The sequence below is a fragment of the Cnephaeus nilssonii genome, assembly GCF_951640355.1.
Source record: "Cnephaeus nilssonii genome assembly, chromosome: 3".
Taxonomy (NCBI): domain Eukaryota; kingdom Metazoa; phylum Chordata; class Mammalia; order Chiroptera; family Vespertilionidae; genus Cnephaeus; species Cnephaeus nilssonii.
In genome coordinates this window covers 102761486-102774866 of record NC_137074.1, presented here as the reverse complement: position 1 = coordinate 102774866, position 13381 = coordinate 102761486, and the positions used below count along the sequence as shown (strand labels likewise).

The 13381-nt window shown below is 44.5% G+C and overlaps 1 protein-coding gene across 6 annotated transcripts in view; it reads left to right on the top strand.

Moving 5' to 3' along the window:
* EIF2A (eukaryotic translation initiation factor 2A) overlaps positions 1 to 12999 on the top strand; it is a 52858-nt gene extending 39859 nt beyond the window's left edge. For 2 of the 6 annotated variants that reach the window (XM_079764109.1, XM_079764107.1), the window contains 4 exons: positions 5425 to 5538; positions 7253 to 7381; positions 9349 to 9414; positions 10451 to 12997. In XM_079764109.1, coding sequence (XP_079620235.1) covers positions 5425 to 5538; positions 7253 to 7381; positions 9349 to 9414; positions 10451 to 10516 — 375 coding nt within the window. In that variant the 3' untranslated portion in view covers positions 10517 to 12997. Of the gene's footprint in view, positions 1 to 5424; positions 5539 to 7252; positions 7382 to 9348; positions 9415 to 10450 lie in introns of all 6 variants that reach the window. The other 4 variants (XR_013813146.1, XM_079764110.1, XM_079764108.1 and 1 more) reach the window with 4 other exon arrangements.
* Positions 13000 to 13381: the final 382 nt, after the last annotated feature.

The following is a 13381-nucleotide window of genomic DNA, read 5'->3' as shown; positions in this document are numbered from 1 at the left end:
CCTGCAGGCCTAGTTGCCCCAAGCTGCCCTCCCCAGCAGGCCTGGTCCCCCCAACTTCCCTCCCCTGCAGGCCTTGTCCCTCCCAACTGCCCTCCCCTGCAGTCCTGTTCCCCAAACTTCCCTCCCCTGAAGGCCTGGTTGCCCCTAACTACCCTCCCCTGCCGGCCCGGTCACCCCTAAGTGCCCTCCCCTGTAGGCCTGGTCTCCCCCAATGGCCCCCCCCTGCAGGCCTGGTCCCCCTCCCCCAACTGCCCTCTTCTGCCGGCCTGGTCACCCCCAACTGCCCTCCCTTGCTGGCCATCTTGTGTGTTGGAGTGATGGTCAATTTGCATATTACCTCTTTATTATATAGGCATTTTAATCCTCACCCGAGGACATGCTTCAAGAGAGAAAGAGAGATACAGAAACATCAACTAGAGGCCTGGTGAATTAATTTGTGCATGGGTGTGGTCCCTAGGCCTGGCCAGTGATAGAAACGCGAGTCTGGCATGGTAGGGAAGGTCCCAACTGACCTCTGGGCCCTGGGTAGCACCTGGGCTTCCAGGCCCCCGCAGACCCCCCTCCACCTGAGTCACAGCACCCGAGTCCCCACACGGAGATGCAGTGAGCGCGGCTGGATGCCGCGGGCCGGGGTGCAGCGTGGGCCTCTCAGGTGCCCAGCAGCACTGCATGAAAGCTGGGCAGGCAGCGTGCTTTCTCCCAGCCGGCCTTGCAGACAGGCTCCTGCGTGAACCCACGGGAGCCCAACCAGCCACTGTGGTCCCAGTGGCTGAGGCCCGCTCACCCAAAAGAGGCCGTGCAGGTGTGGGGCAAGCTCCTTGCGGGTGCCCAGCACCTGAGCACAGGGGCCTCCCCGGCTCTGGAGCCCTGTTGTCCAGGTGGAGAGTAGCAGGGGAGTGAGAGTGAGGTCAGCAGGCAGCCTGCATTCTCACCACACCTCCATCTCCATCAACCCCGCTCCCAGAGAGCCGGCAAGAAGTGGCAGTGTGTCCCTGATGCCCGCCATGTTCCACGCTGCCCCCTGGCGGTCAGCACATGTCATAGCGAGCAGTCGGACGACCCCCCGAGGGGACAATTTGCATATTAGGCTTTTATTGTATAGGATTGCCTTTCGTACATGCCCCCACAGTGGATCAAACCCAAAACCAGGAATGTGCCCTGATCAGGAATAAAACCTGCAGTCAACTGAGCTACTCTGGCCGGGCAAAGAAACACATTTTATTAGTAAGGATGAAATATGTACAGTGGTAACATAGAACTAAAGCCAGAAAAGCTCACGGTGCATTAGTGCTGTGTGGATTTTTGTTTTGTCTTAACTAAAAGTCTGTCAGTGGCTACATGGTGTGGAAGAGATTTGTAACTTATTCTTTCTTCTTTCATCATTACTTAATTGCTTTGTCATTTTTAAAATATTTTTATTGATTTCAGAGAGAAAGGGAGAGATAGAAACATCAATGATGAGAAGGAATCATTGATCAGCTGCCTCCTGCATACCTCACATTGGGGATCAAGCCTGCAACCCAGGCATGTGCCCTGACTAGGAATGGAACCGTGACCTCCTGGTTCATATGTCAATGCTCAACCCCTGAGCCCTGCCAGCCAGGCAGCTTTGTCATTTTTTGAAGTTTTTTGAACTGAGTAGAAACTTTTCTGTCGAAGCAAGGTACTATACAAGAGCCCCTTATTGAAAGGATTCTGATGTATAAAACAAATGTTCAGCACATTGTAGTTTATCTTAACTCTCATTGTACTCAGAGTGGAGACCAAAAACAGAAGTGACAGAGGTTTATCCTCCAAATTTCTCTGTTCTACAAATGAGGGTTTCTAAATACAGGGTGAGGCAAACATATTTTTAAAGTTTTATGTATCGAAAATAATATAATAGCCCAGCTGGTGTGGCTCACTGATTCAGCATTGACATATGAATCAGGAGGTCACGGTTCAATTCCTAGTCAGTAGGCAGCTGATCAATGATTCTCTCATCATTGATGTTTCTATTTCTCTCTTTCTCTCCCTTCTTCGCTGAAAGCATCTCTGAAATTAAAAAAAAAAATTAAAAACAAAAGGAAATAATCCTATATAATAAAAGGCTAATGTGCAAATTGTCCCCACGGGCAGGAGTTCGGCCCAACGGGAGCTAGACGTATGCTGACAAACAGGGCGGTGTGGAACATGTCGGGCCGCCGCGACGCAGTGCTGGCAGCGGGCGGCAGTGGAGGCGCTGCCAGCCCCAATGTGCCTGACAAGAGCAGGACCACAGCAGGATGGTGGGTCAGGTGAGCAGGCGGCGGCAGGCCAAGGCAGGTGCAAGCGGGGGCCGGACAGATCAGCTCTGATTGCCGACCAAGCCTAGGGACCCTACCCGTGCACGAATTTCATGCACCAGGCCTCTAGTCTATATATATAAAAGCCTAAGCGACCAAACGACTGGCTGCTATGATGCTCACTGACCACCAAGGGGCAGACACTTAACGCAGGAGCGGCACCCTGGTGGTCAGTGCGTTCCCACAGCTATCCTTCAGTGGCCAGCCAACCTCCCGCGGGCCCTCCCCCTGCTGGCTAACCTCCTGCAACCTCTCCCTGCAGCCAACCTCCTGTGGCCCTGATCGCCGGCCAGGCCGAGGGACCCCACCCATGCATGAATTTGTGCACCGTGCCTCTTGTACAATAAATAATAATAATTCAGGAATAAATTATGTGTTTCACGTACTCACTATAAACCTCCTTTTGCCCCACTCCATACTCAATGGCTTCAAGTAGGATATGTATATGCATAGAACTTGATCTGAAATAGTTAATGAAGCTGTTAAGATAAAGTCACTATGGTTTCCAACTTACTCCTCTGTATCTTAAATGTTTGAGCCCTGCCCATTTCCTCATAGCACTTTCAAGTTCAATGAAGATCTGGTCCTTTGATGTGCAAGTATGATAAAGCCTAAAGAGACAGTTAAAAACTAAGATAATAGCAATGTAGGTAGAATCAATTGTTAGATAATTTTTTTTGTTTTGGGTAAAAACATTTCCGTTCTCTCTTAGTAAATTTCAATTATACAATACAGTGTTATTTACTACTAGAGGCCCGGTGCACGAATTTCATGCACGGGGGGGTTGGGGCAGGGGGGTCCCTCAGCCCAGCCTGCACCATCTCCACTCTGGGACCCCTTGAGGGATGCCTGACTGCCTGTTTAGGCCCAATCCCAGTAGGATCGGGCCTAAATGGGCAGTTGGACATCCCTCTCACAATCCGGGACTGCTTGCTCCCAACCACTTGCCTGCCTGCCTGATTGCCCCTAACTGCTTCTGCCTGCCAGCCTAATCACTACTAACCACTCCCCTCCCAGCCTGGTCGACGCCTAACTGCTCCCCTGCAGGCCCGATTGCCCCTAACTTCCCTCCCCTGCCGGCCTGCTCACCCCTAACTGTCCTCCTCTGCCAGACTGGTCGCCCTTAACTGTTCTCCCCTACAGGCCTGGTACCCCCCCCAACAGCCCTCCCCTACAGGCCTGGTCCCCCCCCAACTGCCCTCCATTGCAGGTCTGGTCGCTCCCAACTGCCCTCCCCTGCAGGCCTGGTTGCCCCTAACTGCCCTCTTCTGCCGGCCTGGTTCCCCTCAACTGCCCTCCCCTGCTGACCTGGTTCCCCCCAACTGCCCTCCCTTGCAGGCCTGGTCCTTCCCAATTGCCCTCCCCTGCAGGCCTGATCGCCCACAACTGCCCTCCCCTGCTGGCCATCTTGTGGCGGACATCTTGTGTCCACATTGGGGCAGCCCGCTTGTGTGTTGGAGTGACAGTCAATTTGCATATTACCCTTCTGTTAGATAGGACTAGAGGCCTAGTACACAGATTCATGCACAGGTGGGTTCTGGCCAACCCAGCCCCAGTTGGGGTGGATCGGGGTCGGGCCTGTCAGGAGGAGAAGACGACAGGAGGTTGGCCGGCCAGCCCACCCTGATCAGAGCCCGATCAGGGTTGGGCCAGCTGTGGGGAGGGGCCACAGGCGATTGGCCGGTCGGCCCCACCCTCATTTGGTGTGGGGGGGCAGGTTGGTGGCGGGGCCGGCTGTAGGGAGGGGCTGTGGGCTGTGGGCCAGCTGGCCCTCCACCGAAGGTGTGGGGGAGCTGATTGGGGTTCATCAGCCAGGGGAGGAGCTGTGGGAGGTTGGTTGGCCAGTCCCACACCTGATTGCTGTGGGGGGGTCCAATCAGGGGCAGAGCTAGCTGGGGGGAGGGGTGATGGGGGCTGATTGGGGGTGGTGCCGGCCCTGAGGAGGGGCTGTGGGCCGTGGGGAGGGGTGATCGGAGGCCAGCGGCCTGGGGAAGGGGCCATGGGTGATTGGCCAGCTGGCCCTGCCCCTGATCAGAGTGTGGGGGCCAGTTGGGGGCAGAGCTGGCTGGGGGAAGGAGCCGCGGGCCAATCAGGGTGGTGGGGGCCTATCTGAGGTGGGGCCGGTTGGGGGAGGGGCCGCAGGCAGTTGGCCAGCCTGTCCCACCCCCTGATCGAGCCTGTTCGCTGGCCGTAGGTGGCATCATAGCAACCGGTTGTTTCGGTCATTACAGCATTACGGTTGCTGGCTTTTTATATATATTGATAGTCCCATCTTCTACATTAGATGCTCCTCAATCCTATACTTATATCTGGTGATGGAAATGACTATTTTCATTGTATAATCTGACTAGTTAGTTAGTTTTTTATAGACCACTTCATTGTGTTAATCATAGATTTATAATTATGCAGTAACTTATTCCTTCCTATTTGATCTATTTTCTTGATGTCTGTTGTAGGTTTTCTATTTGCTTTTATTTTTAGTCTTCTAATCTCTGATTTTGCAAGCGAAGATCTAGCAAATAATTCTTGGTTCAAAGAAAATAAATGAGGAAACTGGGTTTCTGTTTGCTGTAGTCAGATCCAAAAAGATTCCAGAAGAAGCTATTGTTGGTATCTAATTTAATTTCATAAGGGTCATGTGTCAGTAGTAATACAAAAAAAAGAAAAAATTCCAGCCTTGGCCAGGTGGCTCAGTTGGATGGAGCATTGTCCCATACACCAAAAGTTGGTGAATTCAGTCCCCGATCAGGGCACATGCAGGAGGTAACTGATTGATGTCTCTCTCTCCCTCACAACCTTCTTCTCTGTAAAACTCAATTTTAAAAAATTGAAGTAAATAAATTCCATTGTGTAAACAAAATTGAATTTTTCCAGTTCTTATGTAATATATATCTCTCAACTGATAGGAAGAACCTCATTAAATCCATCCTGACAGTTGGAATGTGCCTACTACTTATCAAAGTTTTGAAATATTCTTTGCTGGTAATCTTAAATTTGATTAAGTAACTTTATCCCATACTAGCAAATTGTGTAATTTGTTGTATATGTTTTTTAAAATATGTACTCTATTTCAAAATTGTTTCTTTTACATTTTCCATAGCATGAGGAGGAACCACCTCAGAATATGAAACCACAACCAGGAAATGATAAGCCATTATCAAAAACAGCCCTTAAAAATCAAAGGAAACATGAAGCTAAGAAAGCTGCAAAGCAGGTATTTGGGGGTACTGATCTCTTAAAAAAAAATCTGTTAAATTAGCTTTAAGCCTTAAAGTTTTGTCATCCTAAAGATTTGACTGGTATGTTGTCAAAAAATGTTGGAGTTAAACTTACTTAGAATGTCTTTGTTTTGACTATGAATTTTTAAGTATTCTTATGTATATAATAGGAGAGTAAGCAAACTGGATCTGATCTTAAAACCTGAAACCCTAATGGTATTATGTAGTACGAATGGCCTGGCGCACAAAATTCATACACAGGGGACAGTTCCCTCACCCCAGCCTGCACACTCTCCAATCAGGGACCCCTTGGGGGATGTCCAACTGCCAATCGGACATCGCTCTCACAATCCAGGACCTCTGGCTCCTAACCATTCACCTGCCTGCCTGCCTGATCGCCCCTAACCTCTCTACCTGCCTGCCTGATTGCCCCTAACTGCCTCTGCCTGCCTGCCAGATCGCCCCTAACTGCCCTCCCCTGCCAGCCTAATCTCGCCCCCAACTGCCTCTGTCTGCCTGATCACCCCTAAATGCCCTCCACTGCCAGCCTGATCTCGCCCCTAACTACCTCTGCCTGCCTGATCACCCCTAGCTGCCCTCCCCTGCTGGCCTGATCTCGCCCCCAACTGCCCTCCCCTGCCAGCCTGATCTTGCCCCCAACTGCCCTCCCCTGCCGACCTGATTGCCCCTAACTGCCTCTGCCTCGGTCCCCACCACCATGGCTTTGTCTGGAAGGAAGTCTGACGTCCAGAAGGTGGCTGATAGACCTGGTTTAATTAGCATATTACTCTTTTATTAGTGTAGGTAGATTATAAAGGATATGATTGCTTAAATGGGTGGGGAAGCCTTTTTCAGCAGGAGGAGATGCTCTTGGCAGACAAAAATACATAATCCCTATATCTGGACTGATAGTCAGCCATATGCACTATACTGCCAAACCGGTCATTAAAAAATTGAACTGCTTTCTTACACCTTACACCAAACAGCTGTTGCCCTTAAAACCCCTCCTCAGCCCCCACCTTAGGTTCTGCCTTCGCAGTTCACTCCCATTAGGTTCTGAGTGGTCAGTTTCTATGCCAGTCAGCATCTCCGGGCCTGATCAGAGAGGTGGGGCTGATCAATAGCCACCCCAGGCTGCTGGCAAGCGGGCTGAACTACTGATCTCTCCGAGTGACACGGCTGCTGGCAAGGCCCGGAGAGAGAGAGAAGCAGGGTCTGATCTGCAGCCTTGGCCTCGCCAGTGGCCGCGGTAGCCACTGATCAGCCCCACCTCTCTCCCTGGAGAGGTCAGCAGTTCAGCTCACTCGCCAGTCCCTGCCCACCGGAACCTGCTGCATGCGCAGCCTGGCATTCGGTTGAGCCTTCGGTCGTTTTGGACGTTACAGACCCTTGGTTTTGGTTTTTATATATTAGGATAACATAACATTTAAAAAATATATTTTTATATGTTACTTTAAATTCTAGATCTAACAAAGTGTTCCCTGTGACAAATATTATATAAAAACCTTTTGTCTGTCTCATTGTACTGTGGTACTTTTTTAAGCTGCATTATATTTATTGTGGTACAGTGTCACATATTTTATCAGACCTTCAATTCAGATCTCTTCTTTATATAAAATGTAGCATAAAAGATTAAAATCACATTTTGGTTTCTTCATGTTATATACCAAGACAATGTTTTCATTTTAGACAATTGAATTTTTCCTGCAGGAAGCAAGAAGTGACAAGAGTCTGGATTTGTCACCTACACCTACATCACACAGCTCAGCTCAAAATACTGTCTCTCAACAAACTTCTGGAGACCCTGAGGTAGACAAAAAAATCAAGAACCTAAAGAAGGTGAGAATTCAGTGCAAGTCAGATGTGTTTATTGAAAGAAATGTGTGAGGATTCTATAAAGAAAGTAATATTTAGACTCCTAAATAGGCATCTAAGAAGTTTATAGCAGTTCTTGTTGCTTTCTCACTATGAAATGCTGTCACAGGAATGGCGCTGATTTAAGTTCTATTTACAATTGTCTAATGCCTATTAGTCTTTTCATTATTGATTTTGAAATAATAAATAATGTAGATTTGTACAGAAATATGCTGAATACTTTTATACTTAGCATTTTATTAGACACTTATGAGACAAGTAGGAACAGACCTTATTTCCAGTTTTAAGGATGAGCAAATAGAGACAGAAAGAAGTTGATTAGCTTGTCAAATTGCAACCAGATGTGGAGGTAAAATCAGGTCTCTAGAGCCCTTCCCAGGTTGCACTATTAATTTTCCCTTAAAGCCAAAGATGTCATCCTAGTACAATGAGGTGCTAAAATAAATAGTGAAGTTGGTGATATATTTACATATATCATGTACATATATACACACACACATATACATATACCAGTATAACATTAATTAAAAGGCTGGAAAATATTTCACCAAATGTATATTCTTTTTTCCCACAAGCTGGAGCATATTTTATTTATTTATTTATTTTTAAGTTTTTCAATTAAAGTTGATAGTCAATATTATATTAGTTTCAGGTGTACAGCATAGTGGTCAGACATTTATATAACTTATGAAGTGATTCCTCGCCCCCCAATAAGGATGGTACCCACCTGCCACCATGCATACTTAGTACAATACTAGAGGCCCGGTGCACGAAATTCGTGCACGGCGGGGTGTGTCCCTTAGCCCAGCCTGCACCCTCTCCAATCTGAAACCCCTCAGGGGATGTCCAACTGCCCGGCCTAAACGGGCAGGACTGCTGGCTCCCAACTGCTCGCCTGCCTGCCTTCCTGATTGCCCCTAACCGCTTCTGCCTGCCAGCCTGATCTCCCCCTAACACTCCCCTGCCAGCCTGTTTGCCCCTAACTGCCCTTCCCTTGGGGGACCCAGGCCTGCTCACCCCTAACTGCCCTCCCCTGCAGGCCTGGGTCCCCCCCCCCCCCACCTGCCCTTTCCTGCAGGCCCGGTTGCCCCCAACTTCCCTCCTCTGCTGGCCTGGTCACACCTAACTGCCCTCCCTTGCAGGTCTGGTCCCTCCCAACTGCCCTCCCCTGCTGGCCTGATTGCCCACAACTGCCCTCCCTTGCAGACCTCGTCCCTCCCAACTGCCCTCCCCTATTGGCCATCTTGTGACGGCCATCTTGAGTCCACATGGGGTAGCCATCTTGTGTGTTGGACTGATGGTCAATTTGCATATTACTCTTTTATTAGATAGGATAGAGGCCTGGTGCACTGGTGGGGGCCAGCTGGTTTGCCCTGATGGGTGTCCCGGATCAGGGTGGGGTTCCCTTGGGGCATGGGATGGCCTGGGCGAAGGGCCTGTGGTGGTTTGCAGGCCGGCCACACATCCCCCCGGCAACCCAAGCGGAGGCCCTGGTATCTGGGATTTATTTATCTTCTATAATTGAAACTTTGTAGCCTTGAACGGAGCCAAGCCTCCTGCTCACTCCGTGGCCACAGCCATCTTGGTTGGGTTAATTTGCATACTCGCTCCTGATTGGCTGGCGGGCGTGGCTTATGGGTGTAGCAGAGTATGATCAATTTGCATATTACTCTTTTATTAGATAGGATCATTGACTACTTTCCCTATGCTGTACTTTATATCCCCCCTTTATTCCCTATATTGTTAACATACCTAATTTTGCATTTAATTTTAAAAAATAGTTTACCTTAGCATTTTAACAGACTATTCTTAATACAAATGTAAGATAATTGATTCTCCTTATTCAGGTTTCACATTCATATAATTGAGTTGTTAATAAGGACATTTGCATTCTAAAATGACTTACTCTTTCTTCCTCTTGATATTTGTAGAAACTGAAAGCAATCGAACAACTGAAAGAACAAGCAGCAACTGGAAAACAGCTAGAAAAAAATCAGGTCTTTTCTGCATTTTTAATTTGAGCTCATCGTCATGACTACTCTTCCTCTTTTTATTATAAGCAATTGTTTCACTGGGTAAAAGAGCACTTAGGTTTTAAAAACGTCTCTGGGAAAATATATGCCATATATTTTTTTAATGTTTTTATTCTCAAACAGGGATAGAGGGAGGCATGAAGTAGATCATGGTGACTGAGAAAGTCACTACTTCTAAGAGGTGTTTTAATGCTATTGCTGCTGAAAATAAGAGCATTTATTATGTTAGACAAATAGAAGATTCTCTTCTTTCCTGTGTCTCAGGTTGCACTGCTCTTTTTTTGCCCTTCCCTCTTCCTTTCCTCAGCACTTTTAAGCCCAGATGTAGACTGGAAATTTTACTGGACCTAAAGTAAGGCAGCTTCTGGCCTAGCTGATGTTGCTCAGTGGTTGAGCATGGATCTGTAAACCAGGAGGTCATGGTTCAATTGCTGGTCAGGGCACATGCCAGGATTGTGGGTTCGATCCCCAGTGGGGGGCATGCAGGAGGCAGCTGATTAATAATTCTCTTTCATCATTAATGTTTCTATCTTTCTCCCTCTCCCTTCCTCTCTGAAATAAATAAAAATATATTGGGGGGGAAAAAAGGACTTAAAGACAGCTTCTTTCCTTTGCCCCCATGATTCATGCCAGATTATAAATTAGAACATGTTTACAATCTGCACTTCTATTTTATTTTTATTTTTTTAATTGATTTTCAGAGAGGAAGGAAGAGGGAGATAGAAACATCAGTCATGAGATAGAATCATTGATTGGCTGCCTCCTGCATGTCCTCTACTCTCATGTGCCCTGACTGGACTTCCTGGTTCATAGGTCAACACTTAACCACTGAACAACACTGGCTGGGCATCCAATCTGTATTTTTAAATCTATTTACCAGTGGATCTGATAAACTGTCAGCTATATTCTCTCTAAATATTTTCTTCTTTGCTATTTGGCTATGGAGCCAATAATTATTTTATTTCCTTTTTAATAACTTTATTGTTTTAAACTTTTATAGTTGGAGAAAATTCAAAAAGAAAAAGCCCTTCTCCGGGAGCTGGAAGATTTGGAATTGGGTATTTAAAGAGTCACAGAAAGGAAGTTGGTTACCAGAAATCAGTGGGAACTCGTCTTCTGTTACGTTCATTGGTGTATACGGAATGTTTATGTGCCCACATTTAACATTCATCTCTAATTTTAACCATTTTCCAAAGTTCTGCATATGTGTGAAATTATTTAATAATGCCTATTAAAATTGATTTTTGTGTTTTGCATTTTAGATCATGTTAACATGAAATAAAAAAAAGACACATGAATTATCTAGCTAAGTTTGACATATTAAAAGACAAATGTCATTGTTTTTTAGGAGGAGAGAGTATTTACCATATAAATGAATAAAGACATTTTAAATTTAATCAATTTTGGCTTTGTTATAAGTTTTTCACTCAAGAAATCCTTTATTAATTTAGAAGGCAAGTTTAGGAAAATTGCTATTTAATATATAATATGGCTTTTTTATCCTAAAATATTACTGTATTATCAAAATTTTAAATAAATCCTTAAAAATCATGTTATAGTAAATGAGTTAAGTTATTCATATTATTTGTATTATCTGAAGTAAAGTTTTTCTTAGTTCTAAAGTAAATATAGACTTTAAAAATAGAGTAAAATATTTTATTTTGGTATTTCAAATTATAAACCTAGAGATCTGAGGATGAGGTAAATGTGTTCCAAACATGGACTGTGATTGTTTTGGTTGTATTTTCATATGATGAAAAAATGATATAATGATAATGCAAGACATTTGATTATCAAAACCAATTCATATTACAGTTAATTATTTTCATCAGGTTTACATTTGAAATTATTTTTATTTTATTTGCATTGATATAGGTTTTCATTTTCCAGGGCTAATATTTAATCTGGTATGTAAAGGAAAAGAATCCAGAAACACCTTGAGAGAGACACACAAACAGATGACTGTGTTTGCTGATGCCCCAAAGTTTCTATCAAGCTTTGGTCAAGATCGAATGCATTAAATTTGGCATTTTAAATGTTTTGTGTTTGGAGTGTATGTGTGCATATATGTACATATAATTGCTTTCAACATTTATTTCTGATATTAGAAATTGATACAGATTACTTTTATAATATATTACTTTAAAAAATATTTTTATAATAAAATGTTAAATAATGCATTCTGAAACAGTATAATGTTTTTTTGGCTTAGAAGCCTAACAGTTGTTTTAATTAATTCCCATTTATAGCACAGTTTATAGTAAACTTATTAATCATTTATAAAATGTTTATCTCAGAGATAGTATCATAGAAACTTTGTTATTTTCACCAGAGTTACTGTTCCCATCAAAATTCTTAGACTCATTTTTTTAAAGAATTTTCTTTATTTCTGTAATGATTTAATCCATTTAATTCTTTGTAAAAAATTACTGAGCACACATCAGTATAAAAATCACTGAGGTGTTCTTTGACTACCTATTTTGTTTGGTTTTTCTTTTAAATACATTATCCTCTGGGAGTAAGAGTTAGGTGGTAAAAATAAAAAAGAGTGTATGACAATGAAAATCTGCTTGAAATGAGATTTAAAATACAGTAGTCCCCTTTTATCCAAGTGGGATACGTTCCTAGACCCACAGTGGATGCCTGAAACTGCAGATAGTACTGAATCCTGCGTATACATTTTTTTCCTACACATACATACCTGTGATAAAGTTTAACTTATAAACTAGGCACAGTAAGAGATTATTAATAATAATAAAATAGGACAACTATAACAATATACTGTAATAAAAGTTACATGAATGTGGTCTCTTTCTCTCTGATAACCAATCTGATAACTAAGACAGCCATTAAGTGGCTAACGATTGGGTGGATTATAGCATATACAGCATGGATACGCTGGACATGGAGATGATTCACAACCCAGGCAGAGTGGTGAGATTTCATTACCCTACTGATAGAGTGGTGTGCAGTTTAAAACTTGTGAATGGTTTATTTTTGGAATTTTCCATTTAATATATTCAGAACACAATTGACCACAAGTAACTGAAACCATAGAAAGAAAAACTGAATAAGGGGGCCCTGGCCAGTTTGGCTCAGTGGATAGAGCCTCGGCCTGCGGACTGAATGTTCCCAGGTTCGATTCCGGTCAAGGGCATGTACCTTGGTTGCGGGCACATCCCCAGTGGGGAGTGTGCAGGAGGCAGCTGAATCGATGTTTCTCTCTCATAGATGTTTCTAACTATCCCTCTCCCTCTCCCTTCCTCTCTGTGAAAAATCAATAAAATATATTTTTTTAAAAAAAACTGAATAAGGGGGATCTGGTAGTGTGGCTCAGTGGTCGAGTGTTGACCCATGAACCAAGAGGTCACTGGTTCGATTCCCGGTTAGGGCGCATGCCTGGATTGCAAACTCAATCAGTAGGAGGCAGCGTATAGATGACGTTTTTCATTCATCAATGTGTCTATCTCTGTCCCTCTCTAAAATCAATAAAAACATTTTTTAAAAAACATTAAGGGCAGACTCTTGTATTTCTTTGATTTAGTAAAATACTAGAAAGGTAGAAATATTAAGAAAAAAGTTTAATATATATATTTTTTATTTCAGAGAGGAAGGGAGAGGGAGAGAGATAGAAACATCAATGATGAGAATCATTGGTCTGCTGCCTCCTGCATGCCTCCCCCCCACCCCCACCCCTGGCCACTGGGGATCATGCCCCCAACCTGGGCATGTGCCCTGACCAGAAAACAAACCATGATAAAAGAGGTTCATAGATCAACGCTCAACCTCTGAGTCACACCAGCCGAGCAAGAATTCTTATTCAAGGGGGAATTCAAAGCAATTTCTGGGTTCCTCCACCTGTGTAAATACATTAATATTCAGAGCAGAGCAAACTGGCAAGAATTAAAGTGTTTTGTTCTTGAAGGAAGGA